This window comes from Chanodichthys erythropterus, chromosome 1 (genome assembly GCF_024489055.1).
Source record: "Chanodichthys erythropterus isolate Z2021 chromosome 1, ASM2448905v1, whole genome shotgun sequence".
In the NCBI taxonomy this organism is placed as follows: domain Eukaryota; kingdom Metazoa; phylum Chordata; class Actinopteri; order Cypriniformes; family Xenocyprididae; genus Chanodichthys; species Chanodichthys erythropterus.
The window spans coordinates 10,035,101-10,053,574 of record NC_090221.1 but is presented as its reverse complement, the minus strand read 5'-3'; the positions used below and the strand labels follow the sequence as shown (position 1 = coordinate 10,053,574).

Here is an 18,474-nt window from a genome sequence, read left to right as displayed (position 1 = left end):
CCATCTGCACTTGTGTAACTGCTTTCTGAAGGAGTGGCCTCCTATCATGTTGCAGTGGCTGAATTGTTTCTGTTCCATGCGAAAGGTTTATCTTCTGACACTGTTCCCTTAGTTAGTCTACTTTGTGTTAAGTGAGAGATCCCACAGGTGTGTGTGACATTCTCAGTCTGACGTCTATATAGACCCCCGGCTTGTGCGGCTGTCATCTTCTTTTGCTTTCCTGCTGCTGTCATGGCCCTGCTGAGAGTGTCATCGTACCGTAAGCTGTTTGAGGAGGAGCAGTGGAGCCAGGCTGCAGTACGCTGTGGAGTCCAGGCCCGCTCCGCTGCCAGGTCAGTGCTTGTAGATCCGAAAGGCTTACACATATTGCTGGTGAATTTTAAATGAATGTATAGTAATCAGCGTAGAGTTGCTATTTTTGCATTTCAGAGCATTCCTCCATATAAGCTCATAATTAAGACAGGATTTATAGACCAAGTTTATTGGCTAAATATAAAATCAAGATCATTGGCCGAGTTTAATTTTCACTTTGCTTTGTTTCATAAATGAATTTATGATTCACGCTTCACACCTGGAGTTATTATTGACCCAAAAATTTTGCATTCAATAATAAGTCTTTTATTCTTACCAATGCTGCTTTTATTTGAGATTATTTGTGTGTATATATATATATATATATATGTAAACAGTAATATTGTGAAATATTATTACAATTTTCTATTTTAATATATTTTTAAATGTAATTTATTCCTATGATGGCAAAGCTGAATTTTCCAGTCATTGCTCCAGTCTTCAGTGTCATATGATCCTTCAGAAATCATTCTAATATGCTAATTTGATGCTCTAGAAACATTTCTTATTATCATCAATGATGAAAGCAGTTAGGCTGCTTAATATTTTTGAAACCATGATACAATTTTTTCAGGATTCTTTATTAAATTGCATGTTCAAAATAACAGCATTTATTTGAAATGTAAATTTTCATTTTATTTATTTTTTACTTTGTCTCACTTTTGACCAATTTTTAATGCAAACTTTTTGAATAAAAGCATTAATTGAAAAAAAGAGGGAAAAAAAACACTTACTGCCCTCTAACTTTTGAATGGTAGTGTGTGTGTTTATGTATTGTATATTTCTTAGTTTCTCAAAATAATTAAAAACACTGAAAAGTTTTTAAATGTTATTTATATAAGTGTGTATATATATATATATATATATATATATATATATATATATATATATATATATATATATATATATATATAATATAATTATAATATATATATATATATATATATATATAATATATATATACGCATACATATATATACGCATACATATATACATATATACGCATACATACACACATATATACACACTTGGAATTCTGTGTGAATGATTTGAATCATTTAAACAATGACTTCACTCTTTATTCTTTGAATTATAAATACACTGCATACTGTAAATGTGTTATTAGTTAAGCTCTTTCGTGCATTTCTCTTTTCCTTTAATATTGTTTGCTTATGTTTTGCTTAGAAAATAAACATTCCACTGCAGACATTGGAAAGCTTTGAGTCTGTTTGACAGGGGTAGAGTTTCAGTGAGTGAATGTCCCGAGCTGGATTTTGCCGCAGCTCGTGCCCTAAACAAAGAGGGTGTGGCTCGATTTGTCCATGAGCGCTCAGTCATCGCTGCCCTCAACGATCGCCTGGCTGGCCTCATCGATGTGGTGAGACATGGAAATGTTCACACTCATACACACCCAAGGTTCTGTTGGGTAACAACCAGCTGTGCTCATGCTGAATCTAATGGTCTCCCTGTGTGTGGCCCAATTATCATTTTCCATGATGTTTAATGGGGTCAGTCATTTGCCTGAGGGTGTGTAGAAAATCATATTAAGGCCATGAAGATGCTGTCACAGTGTCCTCTATTACTGCGTACTGCGTAGTTTAATATGATACAACATTTCGAGCATAAGCCATTACTCATATATATTACATGTCCTCTACTCTCGTACATTACCTTATCTGTGGCTGTGGTAGGTTCGGTGTCTAGAAGAGGAGAATGAATCTCTGGAGGCTGAAATCATTGAGCTGGAAGAGAGGCTAGAGTCAGAGCAGATCACCACAACCACCGTCAGCATCAGCGGCCCTGCCGACTACAGTCTGGAGGCTGTGATAGAGAGGCTACGGAAAGAAAAGGTACCGCTCAGTAACTCTGGTCTGAGTGGTGATATTTATGCTTTACTTGATAACATTTAATTGATTTGTGTTGTGTGTGTTTTCTCCTCAAATATCAATTTCTTTAACACATCATTTATTCTGTTGATTCTTTCATTGCTGCTTACTGGTTGTTTCCCTCAGGAGGAGATTTTATGCAACACGGAGGAGCTGAAGGGTGAGCTGCGGCGTCTGCAGATGAAATATGATCAGGTGGTTGAGCACAAGACTCTCATCCAGCAAGAGCGAGAAGATGTTTCTTTGGTAATGAAAAATGTCATGAAAACTTGCAGATGTTATTTGGTATCTGGTATATACACAGGGCCCAAAAAGTATTTGGGCACTTCAGACACATTTAAAGATAGATATTATAACAAAACATCAGTTTTAAAATTTAATTTAACAAGTCTGACAAACAGAACATATCCAATACGGTGTTATTTTACTATTATTTATATACTATTATAGAATATTTATATACTATTATAAAATATATTGAATTAGCTTGTATTTTTATATTTTCATTTTTAATTTCAGTTTAAGTTTTAGCTACTTTAATGAGCTCTTTGACATTTCTATTTAGCTTTAATTATTTTTTATTTGTTTTAGTTTTAGTAATTTTATTACTTCAACTTAAATATATTTATTTCATTTAAGTGTATTAAGCTTTTAATTTTAATATATATATATATATATAATGACAAAGCTGAAATATATGTGTATATATATATATATATATATAATATAAAATATATTTCAGCTTTGTCAATCACTGAAAACAATTTCAAACACTGATCCAGTCAATTTTATGATAGGACGGTTTCTCAAGTTTAAAATGTCACATGCCTTGTTTGATACTTTATGTGATGTAATGACATTAATACATTTAGTGTGGCTTAAGTGTATCCAAATACTTTTTGGATGGCACTGTGCCATATTAAATCGTAAGTAGTTATTTAACAGATGTGGGGTTTTTGTTATTCAAAACAACAGTATAGAAAATTACACTTGTGGGGCTCAAACAAAAACTGAATCACCAATAATAGACTTTAACTTTCCCCACCACTAGATGGCAGTGTTAGACTGTGTTGCGGGTGGGGTGGGGTGTTCTGACTCCAGTGGAGGTGTGTGAAAGTCCCTGGAGTGGCACAGCACAGCTGCTGCTCCCAGATCCGCTCTGGAGAGTCCTGATTACAGGCCCCGCTGACTCCCGGCCAGCGGCCACTCTGAAACACGAGCCGCTTTCTGTAGAAACCACTCCGTCACCCCACAGATGTCAGAGCACATCTCCAGTAAAAGAGCAGATGTGGGAAAGCTTTCACCGTGCCTAATAATTCACTCATTCAGCCTCTCATATCTCCTAGATGCAACAGAGCAGGGCTTAGCGCTCAAGCTGGGCTGAGATGAGAAAGGAAGGCTGGAGAGAAAGAATAAAACAGGAAGAGAACCAAGGGGCTAGTTATAATATAGTTGCAGTTGTATAAATAACATACTTTAGAGACTTAACCATGATGTTCTATATGCAGTTTTGTATTTTCACTAGTTTTATTTCACTTTCACTTTCACATTTTTTTTTTGCCTTTATTATCCGCTTGTTAAGTCGTGACGTAAGGAACGCCGTATCCGGGTCCACGCCTCGACTCGTTTCACTTGAGAATGCCATCGACGGCCATTTATGAGCGCTATTTGTTCATATTAATCATCAAACATTTTAAAAAGTTGAACATTTTAAATACTTACAGTTTACACAACAGTCTCCGTGCTCACAGCGTCACAGACATTAATATTTTAACTTTTTATAAAAGACGAATCATTGTCTGGCCATCTAGAATTTTGGTATGGAGATAAAGGTTATGATTATAATTTTTTTGTAGTATTAAACCACATCGTGTGTCGTTTGTTGTTTTCTTGTGGTAGGAATTGGAGCGTTAGGACCCGGAAGCGCTGCCGCGTGACGTCAGACTTAACAACCGAATAATAGGACAGTAAGCAGACAGGAATCGAAGTGGGAGAGAGAGAGGGGGACGGGATCGGAAAAGGTCCGCGAACCAAGACTCAAATTCGGGTCGCCCGAAGCGCAATGGCTCTATATGTCGCCGCCAGTAGCCTTGTGGGCAGCACCACTAAATTGGTTTTAACTGCCATTTTAAAGAAAGCAATAGCAGTGGTTATACAAAAAAAATGGCATGACAAAGTATTATTTTTAAGCACCAACACTGCATCTGGCTGGAATATGTCCACTATAGTGAAGTTCAGCCCCTCGGTGGTGTGGAACAGAGTAAGCAAATCGGCATCAAAATGCTGTCTAGACTCTCTCCAGTACTGGGCTTGTGTTCACGCTGAGATAACGGGAACAGCAGCCACTGTGCCAATTCAGGGCTCCGGGGAAGCATGTGTGTGTGCGCTGTGTGCTTCCTCTGCTGCCCAGACCCATCGTCACACTGCAGCATTCACATGCAAATGCTTTCGTTGTGAGTAATTGAATTCATCGCCAATTAATCAGGCACTTAAGATACCCAGATGAGCCGAATAAAATGGGGGGACGTTGGGCTATGTATGTGGATCTCGTCTCCCCTGCATTGCAGTCTTTGGCCACAACCTGGTGGCACTGAGGATGCTCGTGATAGAAGATGTAGAGGGTAAGTAAGTGCTTTGTGTTTGAGCTGACCTTTATTTCCGCTTCCCCACTCAGGAGGTGGATGTAATTACCACTGACTGCCTAGCCCTTCGAGAGCAAGTGGCCATCTATGAGGAGCAGCTTGCTGCCATGGAAAGGCAGCATGAAATGGTAAGGCCACGCAGAATGTGGCGTGTTTTTTACTTTTTATTCTTTTTATTTTAATTGGCATGGTCTTGTGGGGGTTTCGCTATTTAAGGTGTCTCCTCTGATCGTAAGGGGAACAGGTTTAGGGGAATGGAGACTGACAGGAAACACGGTCCCTCAAAATGAAAGAATGTTGTATATGGGGCACTGGCTGGAAACTGAGAAATATCCATTGACCTCCCTTTGGGACGTGCGGTATAACTCAAAGTACAGGCGTATGAAATGAAAACAGAAGTACTTCTTGTTTTATTAACTGCTATTATTATCTTGATACATCTGCAGCTCTCTCATTATTCATGTTGACGAGAACAAGCTGAGACTCAGACTCAATCTCCTTTTCATGAACACTTCATTGGGGCCAGATTAATGAACAGCTGCCGTATCTCGCACAGGCAGATATTGTTACCTGAGGAGAAGCCAAAAGTCATGATGATGTGTTTGTTCACAGCGGCTGGAGAAGCTGTGTGAACCCAGGCCTCTGGATGAAGGTTCTCCAACTGTAACTGTGCAGTTCCCCACCTTTGATATCACTCCAGCCATCATGGACATCAAGGAGTACTACAGCGAGCTGGCTCAGAGCCTCAAGGTGAATTACATAGCAGTATATTCTCCAGTGTTCTGTACAAGCTAAATTGACAGCTTTTGTGGCATTTACAGTACTGGTAATTTTCTTTAAAGAAATTAAAAGTTTTAAAAGTGACAAAAGACATTTACAATAACTGCTGTTCTTTTAAACTTTCTATTCATCAAAGAGTCCTGAATTTTTTTCTATCATGGTTTCCACTAAAATATGAGGCAGCACAACTGTTTTCAACATTGATAATAATAAATTAAGCTTTTGCTATCACAGGAATAAATTGCATTTCAAAATGCATTAAATTAGAAAATGGTTAAATTGTTATAATATTTCACAATGTTACTGTTTTACTGTATTTTTGATCAAATAAATGCAGCCTCTTTCAAAAACATAAATTCTTAAGACTCCAAACTTTTGAATGGTAGTTTATGTTGATTACCACAGAAAATAATTAAAAAATATAAAAGAGTAAGAGTTAGAGTAAGACAAAATAAAAGTAAACGAAACCAGCGTTTAATGTTTTAAAGGCTGGAATATGAAATGTGATGTTTAAAAAAATGTTTCATTTGAGATGTAAAGTCGTCTAAAATTAGCTTTTTTGCAGAGGGACTATTATATTATGTCAGTTATTTTAAAATTATTTTCTGCTATTATAAACATTGCGCCAAATGTTGTCAATTGACACCCCCCACCCCAAACACACTCCCAAAAAATTGACTATTCTGTGGGACAGAAAGGATGATTAAATGTAGTTCATGCTGCTCTTTTCTGTATTATGAAAGTGAATGGGTTTGGAAACTATCAAGCACTGAGAAGGACAACCAAAAAAGCACCCCAAAAATGAGAACAGAATTGTCTTTTTAGGTGAACTAACCTCTTAACACAATAGTGTGGCTGGTATGCATGTTTTTTCCTCTTTCAAACTTTACGTCAGGAGGCAGTTTTTTGGGACAGAGAGCTCTGTCCACATCTAACACAGAGTACTATTGTCCCCTCTGTGTCGTTTGAGGAGTGAGGGCTCTCTAAAGTTCATCCTACAGCACCAGTGCCCTCTGACCCCGTTTGCCCCAGGAGTGGCTGCTCTTGACTGGGGTCGCGTTGGTAATCAGAGCTCTGGAGCACTTCCCAGGCTTCTATGCAGAATGGGTCTGGAGAGGAGAAGAGAGCACTTCTACACCAGGACACTGGAGAGCCTCTATAGGCTCAACAGTCTTCTAGTGTGTTTGTGTGTGGGTGTAAGATAAGCAGGCCAAGAACAACTCCTGCTAGTGTGCTAACAGTCGTACATACACAAAAACCAGTTCTCTCACACACAAACACATCCTTTACCACTATTCGCTGTTTTCATTTCGTCTTTCTATTCATTGCTCTCTCAGGTGGTCTCAGAGCCAAAAACTGTCTGGTGCTTTGTTTCATTAGTGCCGCACAAGGTCCAATTGTTTCACTCACAATTGATATTGATTGGGATTTGGGGGAACAGTAATTGGAGGCTGATTTTTGACTGGTTGCACCTGCTCACCTGATGGGCCTTCATTTGCTCCTCTTTCTTCTGGGAATAATCAGTGATTCATCTTCACTGCCTGCTCCCTATAGAACTCTGCTTGATGGGTGGTAACTCTTCTTTAGAGATGCAAGAAACCTGAATCTGTAAACCTTTCCTGCATTTTAGTTTGAGCCCAGAGCCTCAAGCGCTGCTGCCATTGATGCCGCAGGAAAGGAGAAGGAGGAGCAGCTGGCTAAGTTGACTGGAGGGAAAGTGAAGGACGTCTCCAAAGAGACTGATGTGAATGTCCTCAAGAACCTGGTGAGTGAGTTTACTCTCATCGACACACTTGAGCTCTGACCCATCAAAAGACACTCCAGACTGCCACTAAAATAGTTGCAAATGAGACCTAAAACAAAACCTTTTCAACAATAATTTAAATTTAGTCTATAAAACGTATCCGGTTTAGTCAGATATTGTCTCATTAAAGGGTTAGTTCAACCAGAAATGAAATTTCTGTCGTTTATTACTCACCCTCATGTCCCTCATGTTCATCTTCCGAACACAAATTAAGATATTTTGTAATGAAATCCAAGATGTTTTTTTATCTCCCATAATTTCCACATTCAATGACGGGGAAGAGTCGAAAATGTTGAATAAAGTCTTCTTTTTTTTTTTTCACGCGCAAAAAGTATTCTTGTTGCTTCATAACATTAAGGTTGAACCACTGTAGACACGTTGACTATTTTAACGATGTCTTTACTACTTTTCTGGACCTTGAATGTGGTAATTATGTTGCTTTCTATGGGATATAAAGAAACCTCTCGGATTTCATCAAAAATATCTTTGTTTGTCTTCCAAAGATGAACGAAGATCTTACGGGTGTGGAATGACATGAAGGTGACTAATTGATGACAGAATTTTCATTTTTGGGTGAACTAACCCTTTAAAGTGCAAATCACTGTTTCCTGTAATAACAAACACTATATGATTTACAAAGAAATTACTCTTATGAATCAGTATGAAATGTCTAAACTCACTTGTGAGGTAGTAGTTCAAATTAGACCCACTCAGTGAATCGATCAAGTTACCGAGTTCACAAAAGTCTCCCTCACCGAACTGCTAAGTCATTTTTCAGTGATGATTGATTCTAAATGAATTGGGAACAAATTTCACTAAAAGTATCATTGCTGTTTCACAACGCCATGTCTTCAGTCAGACTGACAGCTGAGGAAAAAAGTAAGAGAACTCTGCTGCCCAGAGTGTTTATTCTGAGAGATAGGACCAGGAGGATGTGAGGAGTGTATCGTCTATAACAGTGTTTATCTCTCTCGCTGTCTTCCATTATGAACAATACATTTCACAGTCTGCCAACGCACTCTCTCCCCCAATCATAAACTTCATAAACTTCACACATTCCTGCAGTGCCTCGGGAGACAGCAAATCGTACTGAGCCATAGTAATAAAATCTCACCTGTCAGCCTCCCTCGCCGGCAGGAAGAGAAACTTTAGGTTGAAAAAAAAAAAAAAAAAAAAGGCAGGGAAGAAAAAGTGACGGATGCATTAGCGTAAAGGGAAATCGTTCAGGATTTATGTTTCAAATGATTAGGAGCCACTTGCTGACTTAGTTTACATTCTAACGAGCAAAAAAATCATTGGTCAGCCGCAGCTCACACCTTTACGTTTGAGAAAATAAACAGGGTGGTTTGGTTCTAATTATTGAGGTTGTGGTCGTAGCCCCTCTCTTAAAATAAACTGACCATCTCCAACCACACGGCTCACTCTCATAACACAGGATCCTGTTCGCTGATCAGTGATGGACAGTCTGCTCTGCTTCATCTTACTTCCTCGCTTCATACTACATTCTCTTAATTTTTTTCTCCTCATTTCTCCCCTATCAGTTGTTTCCTACAGTAGCTTGTGTCAGAAAGCTTTGCAGGAAGGATGAGTAGTAGAAAGGCATCAATGCACATTTGAATCAGTTTTTATGTATGTAATTTCCACTAAAATTCCTTCAAACGGACAGTTTTTTTAAAGCAGCATAAATGTCTCCTTCACATTGATATTCAAATTCCTTGTGAGCAGTTCAGTGGTTGGTGGAAAAAATGACATCTGAAGAAGCAGTTGATTCCATTTCTAGTTGGAAATATGCATTGTTGTCAGGAAATATTTAGTATTTATGAAGCTCACTTGAATTTGTTTTAGATAATGACATTTTGTTGTCTTGGAAGACAAGGGTCACAGACAAAAATTGTACAGTAAAGAAAAGGAAAAATCTTTTTAAATACTAATTTAAAACATGTTCTAATTTCTTTGAAAAGTACTCTTTCAAGTTAGCTTCATGTGGCTTAATTCTTTTATGCTTTTTTTAAAGAAAAGGGTCAAATTCTTACATTTTATCTTACATTTATTACATTTATTTTACAAATCTTACATTTTAGAGGCTTATTGACCTTGATACAATTTTTTAATGAGGCTTTTCTATAGGGCTGTAAAATCGATTAATTGCAATTAATCGCATATACTAGGGGTGGTTAATCTGTCTGATTTCCCTTTTCGATTCGATTACGATTATTGAAGTCCCGATTCGAGGAAGGAAGACTGCAGGTTGCATTCGAAATATGTCAAGGTAAAGAAAAAGTTTCGGTGGTTTAAATCGGCGCTTGTGACTTAAAGTCGAGAGCTTTTACTGTAATTTAGGCAGGCGCGCTCATAATAGAAGCGATTGAGAGCGCGGCTCATGGTTGCATAGCAACGACAGACGCCACTGGAGCGAAAGCGCATTGGAAAGGAGAATGCGGCGCGGACGCGATATGTGAATGCCCCTTAGAACGGCGACTTTTTCTTTGCATATCAGACAGGTAGCAACTAGAGAATAAGAATAAGAATAATTTAGCGGGCCGGATTATGTTTTATTTTTGAGATCAGTTGCGGGCCGGCAGTTTGAGACCACTGATCTAACGTCTTTGCTGCTTACTTGGCGGCCACGGCCAGTGCAGCTGGCATCCAACTTAAAGGTGCATTGCTGCCCCCTACAGTACTGGAGTGTGAAACAGATTATTGGGGGAAAAAAACAGATGATGACTGCGTGCGTGGCGGTGGGTGGTGGGCCGGCCCGCCGGCCGTCCTGGAGTAGCGGCCGTTCTGTGATTCTCCAGATCACACAGATGGCCAGTCCGCCCCTGGCTGGGTGGATCGGTTGGTTGCTCGTTCCTGGTTCTTCCATTTTACACACCTGCTCTGGCTGCCGTTACACGCGCTTGCTAACTGGAACTGGGCGCGTTCGTGACGTTCAACTCCCGGTATAACATTTTTTACAAAATAAAATAATGAAAAAAAATAAATAAATAAAAAATCGATTTTTGAAAATTTAATAATCGATTCATACTCGTCCATAACATACTCGCGATTAATCAATAATCGATTTTTTTCACCACCCCTAGCATATACATAAAAAACACATAATACATAATATATATGTGTGTGTGTGTATATTTACATATTATGTCTGTGTGTGTGCATATGTGTATACAGTATATACAAACACACAAACACAGACATGTATTTTATATATATATATATGTGTCTGTGTTTGTGTTTGTATATACTGTGTGTGTATATAATAAATATATATATATATATATATATATATATATATATATATATATATATATATATATATAAATAGTAGTATTTATATATATATATATATATATATATATATATATATATATATATATATATATACACACACACGCGTGCATATATATGCATAGACATATATTATGTAAACACAGACTTTTATGTTAGATGCGATTAATCATAATTGATTTTACAGCCCTACTTTTCTATATGACATCAGGACATTTTTGATTTTATGCCCTCAAAAATTATCAAAATTAATTTTAATTTAAAATTTAAAACATACTTATCATAGAAGAGCTGTACTGAAGGCATTGTGTATACAAATCGCATGTATTTTTTAATAAAACAATAGATCAGACCAAAAAAAAAAAAGGTGTGTCACTGACCCTGAAATCAGTTTCCCTAAAATGAATAATAATAATAATAATACATTTTATTCATAAAATGTATTATTAATTAATTAAATTCTGTCTGTGGTGTTATTGACTGACTGGACAGCGGGGCAGCTGTCTTCGGTTTTCGGACACAGCCCTAATATACCCGTCGCCCTATCTCTCCTGCCATTAACAATGAATACTACTGATCTGGTTGCTCTCTAAGACAGTTTGGCTAAACAAACTGTTGGTGGCGAAATCAGGTCTCGTTTAGCTGTACATTACGGCAGAGACACGGCTAGTTTTCTCTTGGGGGTGGGGGGGGGGCAACCAACCAGACCGCCTTACTCTCAATCGAGACCCAAAGCAGAGTAACAACCACTTTCATCAGTTGACGTATCATCAGCTTGTTAATAACAGAGCTCGGAGCCTCCCAGGATCTACCTGAAAGAGAAACAGAGCGTGCAATCTCCATCCATCTCTGACAGCTGACTGTTTAACTTACCTGATTACAGTAATTACTCACAGCAGGGCAGCTCGTGCACAGAGGTGTGGCTGACAGTTCTCTGCATTGTGTTTGTTAATAGGTGAACATGCAACGCAAAATGTCAACTGTTTTCAGATATGCTCTCACAATAGCTAATTTAAGACTAAAATAAGCATTAATTACAACATAATGTTTTGTTAAGCTCAGCTCCGTGTTGTCATACATTGTGTATCTGCATCTGCTTATGTTTATGCACAGTGCAAGTCTTTTTTTATTGAATTACTACTGTTTTCCACATTGCAGTCATCAAAACTATGAAATTACAAATTGAAATTATGGAAATTGCATACTGACAATAATATGGTAAACAAATCAAAACTCATTTATATTTTAGTTTCTTCAAATTAGCCATACATAGCCAGACATTAGTCTAAATTACAGCTCTGGGCAATCAGACCAACTTCACATGGTGCCACCTAAGGTGCTTTTTAAACAGTATTGAAGGAAGTGCTGGATGCTTTTCCTCTTTGGTGCAACATCTTGACTTTTTTTTTTTTTTAAATAAACTAAAAATACATCCATTTAGATTAAAATGCTATTAAACATCAGAAATACATACTCAGTTAGTTTTGACTGATGCTGTATATGTGTAATTGTAGATTGCAGAGCTTCAGAAAGAGGTGGCAGAGCTGGAGAAGCGTGGAGACGAGTTGGAGGCTGAAATAGAAGCCAAGGAAGCCAAATACCTGGAGGATATAGAGGAGCTGGAGGTACAAGTGCTCGCTGTTCATATTTTTCTGCAGCAGCTCTCAGTATCTCACCACTGTGTTGTCTCTGTCCAGAATTACATTTGTCAGCTGGAGGAGGAGGAGGCTGATCTTCAGTTCCAGAGGAAGGATCAAAGTGGGGACTATGAAGAACTGCTGAATCAGAAGATGAATCTAGAAATAGAGATTGCTGCTTATAGGTAATTCATGTTATCATCACTATCACTATTGCTCATCCATTGCCATGATACACTACTGTTGAAAGGATTGGGGTTTGTAAGTCTCATGCTCACCAAGGCTGCATTTATTTGATCAAAAACGCTAATATTGTGAAATATTATTACAATTTAAAATAACTTTATCTATTTGAATATATTTTAAAATGTAATTTATTCCTGTGATGCAAAGCTGAATTTTCAGAATTATTCAGTCACATGATCCTTCAGAAATCATTCTAATATGCTGATTATCAAAGCTTAAAATAGTTGCGCTGCTTAATATTTTTGTGAAAACCGTGATATATTTTTCAGGATTCTAGTTAAATTAATTTGAAATGGAAAATTTTTGTGACATTACAAATGTCTTTACAGTCACTTTTGAAAACTATTAATTTATTTAAAAAATATCTTACCCTAAACTTTGGAATGGTGGTGTAAATCATGCAGCTTGTTGCAGAGAGTTGTGCTGCTACTTTTCTGAGTGATCAGACTTTAGATTCTACCCTGGTGGATGATAAAACAGACAAACCAGAGTATCATCAATATTTGAAGGTGGGCTCTTTTTTTACATGAATCAGTAAACAATCCGTGAACAACTACTCGTACTAAAAACTGTCATAATGCTAGGGTTGATTGACAGGGTTTTTCTATGCAGTTTAAGACAGTATTATTAGTATGAAATTATCAATATCATGATAATGGAGTAAAGACAAAAAATGAATATAGAAATAAAATGAAAATAAATCATGCATAATAAAATATAAAAAATAAAATAATCCCACCCTCTTTTAAAGGGGACCTATTATACCACATTATAAGTCTAAGTTTCAGCTCAAAATACCCCACAGATCATTTATTATAGCTTGTAAAATTTGCCCCTATTTGGGTTTATATTTGCCCCTTTCCAGTAGAGGTCGAAGCTTTAACAGCTCACACTTCGGTTGCTCAGCAACAACAAAGCTGGAGAATCTCGAGCAGCCAAAATGACATTTGTCAGTAACGGTGTTCAGCCTTACATTGTTCAAACTGGAGTCAGACACTGATGGAGAGTCTCAGGAAGAAGTTAAAACTTTTAGAATGCATCTGGATGTTTCTGAATAGTTAGTGGATAAATTTATGTAGTTGCTGTGGAGCTGATTCAACTCATCGACTAGCATGTGCCGTCATGTTAATCTTTTGTGCAAATCCAGCGTTGAATTGACCCTCATTTGTGAAGCAGTCCGGCGTAAAATGACGGCATGGTAACAACACTCTACCACAACAACTCTTTCTCTTTGCTAAAGCAGCCCAACATGGCCTCACCCCCTTTGTTGCGTGCTCTCGGGGGCGGGGTTTATGTAAATTTGGGGGTTTGTGATGTCACCAACCTGGGAAGAAGTTGTTGTAATCCCTACCAGCTGTTTGTTGTAATCCTTAAAAAATAATTTCTGTAAAAGAAAATGTCTCCCTTTGCATTGAACTTTGAGTATCATAGATGTTGTTTATGTAAAGTGCAATCATAATCAAGGACCCCTTTAAATACATTTTTATAGATAATAAAGGATATATGTTGAATTATGTCATTGCACTGCAGGGTAAATGACTGTGACACAATGAACGATGAAGACATACCTAAGAATAGTGCCCTCATTCCTAAGGCCAAGATGGGTCAGAGGAAACACATCCCCTTACAGTTGTAGAAAGCATGAAGCAATTTCCTGCTTCCCTAAACATGTGTCTTTTCACGGCATCACCGGATTGGGAATACTCCCTGTCTCCTCTGATGTATGTGGCATGATGACGCATGCACAACATAACCTCAATCCCTTGAAATGCCCCTAAAATAGAGGTTCCTGCCCCTAGAGGTTCAGGAAGCGACCAACTTACAAACAAAGGCTCATTAAAACGGACAGAGAGAGCTGGTTTTGTCTTAGTCGACAGGCCATGCAGCTGATGTCATACCTCTGTGCCTTCTGGACCAGCATGTACATAGCAATCAGACATACTAATTTTCCTCAATATGCTAGATTCATATCACTGCCGCTTTCTCTTCCTTGATGAATAAGAGATGAAGGCTTGGCTATTGGTATGTTCTTGCAGAATTTAGAGAGCTGTCTGCTCGACAAACCCCTAATGACACCATGCTGCCATCTCCATTTCCATTTGGCTTGTGAAAAATCCCAAATGCAGTTTTTGCCAGATGTCGGTTGTTGACGAACATCTCTGATGCCACATTCAGCATCATTACCAGTTTAATACAGTACAGACTGCACACCATTCATCCAAGCATCTGTGCCGGCCTCTCGACAGACATTTCACCATGATATACAGTTGCTTAAGATTATCCCTAGATCAGGGATACATTGAACCCTGTGACACTAGCTGGTGTTTAGGAACGCAAGCGTGTGAGACGCTTCTGGGAGGGAATTAAACCAAATCATTTTGATGACAGACTTTGGATTTTTAGAATTCAAACCAACGTTTGAGATGTTGTGCAATGCGATTGGTCCACTGGTTAGGCCAGTTATTCAATCATATCCTCTGTTGAGGCAAAAACGCAGGTCTTATTCACTTTTTTTCACGTGAGGGATTTATTTTATTAAATGTGTTTTCATCATAGTTTATGCGCATGTTTTCTTATTGGATAAAAAATATATCTGCCTCATAACATTTTTTACACGTTTTTAGAATTTATGTGAATCTTGGCATTTCTATCCAGCACTTTTTATGCGATATCCCAAAATGTGCATAAAAATAGTTGGATGGAAGCATAGCTGCTGAGATTTGGGTTGGTTAGCAGTGAAATAGTTACCCTAACTTTCACTGATGCAGATGAAAGTGGGAAGCTCAATCTAATGTTTGGGTCAAATAAAGGCAGATTGATTTGTTTTTGTTTTTTTCTCTCCTTTTCCTACTTCAGGGGTTTGGTTGAAGAAGAGGTGGAGAGACTGAGCTGCCTGTAAGATGCAAGAAGAGGTGATGCTCTTCTCTGGACTGAAGCAAACACAAAGAAACACTAAAACCACATAAAGTTCAACCCTTAACAATGAGTCTCACAAATCAAGAAAGTAAAGAAAACAGCTGTCAGACACACTTAACCTTCTGAGCAGATGTAAACCTTCACTGACGGATGAACTTCAGGGAGTTTGTGCAAGCTCATTGATAACGGGTCAGTGGCAGGTAACCCGGGGTCTTCAAGAAACACTGGATCTGTGCAGCACTGGGAGTGTTGGGGGATTTTCAGCACAGGAATCTTCTGCTTGCAGTTACATAGTCCATCACTGATAAACAAACATACACTATATAGTTAAGTTTGAGGTCAGTAAGATTTATTTTTAAAATAAATTAATACTTTTATTCAGCAAGGATGCATTAAATTGATCAAAAGTGAGAGTAAGAGGCTTCTTTCAAAAACATTAAAAAAAAATCTTACCAACCTCAAACTTTTCAATGGTAGTGTACGTTTACTCACTTTACCTTTAACCTTTCCTGTTCTGTTTTAGATCTGTCAATAAGTACATTTACATGAAAAGTTTGATTTCAATCTGACTACAGAAATAGTCTTTTTAAAATGTTTAAGTCTCACTGAAATCTCGCCAGTCTGGTTTTGTAATTCAGACTAAGAGACCTAAATAATATGATTGTTCTTGACTTCATCCAGCATATGCATTAAAAATGTATTCCTTCAAATATGTAATTATGCATTGTGTTGTGTATTTTGACAGATAGACTTTTGATCGGATAAAAAACACATATTGACAGAAGGTAACTAAATTTCCCAAATAACTCTAGTGCTCCACATTTTCATTGACTTGTTAGACTTTTTGCTTATAATTTTGCTCATCTGCAGCTAGTTTTTAATTGAACATACAGTACTGACTCTCTTCTGTGCAGCAACTTACAGCGTTTAAATAAATCTTTGCCTTTAAAATCATTTAGTCTTTTTTTTCTTCTTCTGAACTCTGAGTACATATCTATGGGAGTGTTTTCAGCCGACATGGACTTGAAAGAGACCGCAATCGTCCTTCTGTCAGTCAAGTGCCATATCGTTTCACCACCTTTGAAGTCTTGGAGTGGAGCGCTGTGGAGTTTTACCTAGCAAGCCCTTCAATCTTCATACTGACCCTCACTTGTAAGCGCCCTGTGCTATTAACCCTATCAGAGGCTTGTTATCTGTGCATTTAAGATGAAAAATGCAGCTAATAATGGATTAGATAAGATTATCCAGGACCCTTGAATTCCTATTGAATTGAAGCCCATCCGTAAGGGCTGCGGTGCGGCTGAACTGACCTGTGCAGCCAAGCTGACTCCTTTAATTCTGTGGATATGAAACACGGGCAGCAGGAGAGGAAGTCACTCTGTCTTTGGGGCCCTTATTTTCACTGCTGAGGTACTTAGTCATTCTTGTTGCCCAAGGGCACCAGATCACCCTGAACCTCCCCCTCTTTAAATACACTCACCCACCCCAAAGCCTTTTGGGTGCTTGTGATGAAGTATGGGACCCTGGGCCTGGTCTGCTGGCTTCGTTTGCTTCTGGCCTTTCCTGAGGTTTGACAATGGAAAAGGGGAGGGGAGGATCTGACATCAGCAGGAGGGGATCAAAAGGTCATTCAGGGAAATTTGGCTGGGCATTTTCGTATTCGACGCACATTGTTTTGCATCTTTTTCCAGCTTGTTTGTGTCTCTAATGTGATGAATATTGTGTTCTCATTACTCGCTAATTTGTTTACCTCATGCTGATGTACCTCAAATTAAATTTGATCAGTGAAATATTTCTTAAACACAGGCAATGCCTTTTTTAATCAGTTTGCACTACATTATGCTAATTTCGTAAGAATGGTGGGTGCGTTATACACAATTTCATAATTTCAATTTTCCTGATTTGAAAGACCACAACCTATCCAGGTTAAAAACAGATTAATACAGAAACAACTCCTCTTTAAAACATTAACAGAATTATTTTGATGATAATGGCAGGGTTGGACATGATGTATTAGTATGGGAGATTTTACCCCTCCCAGTGGACCCTTATGGGAGGTTTGAGGGGCTATTAACCCCTTGTAGGCCAGCAGTGACTTTGAGAGGTCAGAGGCCAGTCTTCCTTTTAGCTTTCAGACCTTGACAACTTGGCAGTAGAGGTCAGTCATCAAAGCTGAGGTTTGGGTCAGCGGTCAGTGACACCCCTGGCCTTTTAATCCTGATGCCCTTGATGAGAAGTGAAAATGGAGACAGAGATAGAGGGAGAGACTTCTATGAATAACAAAGATTAAATACCAGCTCCTAATCTTCACTAATACTAATGCTTATGAACATTTTCACACCTGAGTCTGGTTGGACAGTGTTATTGCTAAGGCCAACCTGCGTGTAAGAATGAATACACTGAGGTTAATAATAAGGTTTAAACTGAGAATCGCACCCAGGTCAGATAATTAAAAATTAATTAATTAAAAAATGAAAAATTATATTTTGCATAGACAAAACAAAGCCTTTTAGGGCCATAAAGATTAATTAATTTCACTGACACATTACTTTAATGATAATTAAGCAAATTTTCTTCCCAAAATGATCATTACCTTGCTTAGTGCATCCAGAGTTTTAATATTTTTCTTTTGGAAGTTACTTTTTTTTATTATTATTCTTTATAATTCAAAATATTTTCAATAGTGGTTTTCATTATTATCATTGCTGTAATACAGTGTTTTTATTCTTGCAATGATACTATAGTGGTACTAAAATTGGGTTCTTTCTTTTGATTTTGGTGGGAAATAAGACCCAAGTATGTTTAGATTTACCCAAAGAATCAAATAATGTGATTTTGCTGAAAAAGCAGTTTTTCACATATTACGGGGGATTTCACATGTATGAAAAATGGCATCCAACCTAGTCATTGGCAATACCTTA

General features: G+C 37.9%; 1 protein-coding gene across 1 annotated transcript; it reads left to right on the top strand.

Annotated features, from left to right (window-relative positions):
* The first annotated feature begins 86 nt into the window (after positions 1–86).
* On the top strand, positions 87–16,472 carry vimr2 (vimentin-related 2). The gene is made up of 10 exons (XM_067387548.1): positions 87–332; positions 1,588–1,729; positions 2,043–2,201; positions 2,364–2,483; positions 4,912–5,007; positions 5,492–5,629; positions 7,290–7,424; positions 12,269–12,379; positions 12,452–12,576; positions 15,494–16,472. The coding sequence occupies exons 1-10, from the start codon at positions 232–234 to the stop codon at positions 15,534–15,536; spliced, it is 1,170 nt and encodes a 389-aa protein (XP_067243649.1). The 5' UTR covers positions 87–231; the 3' UTR covers positions 15,537–16,472.
* Positions 16,473–18,474: the final 2,002 nt, after the last annotated feature.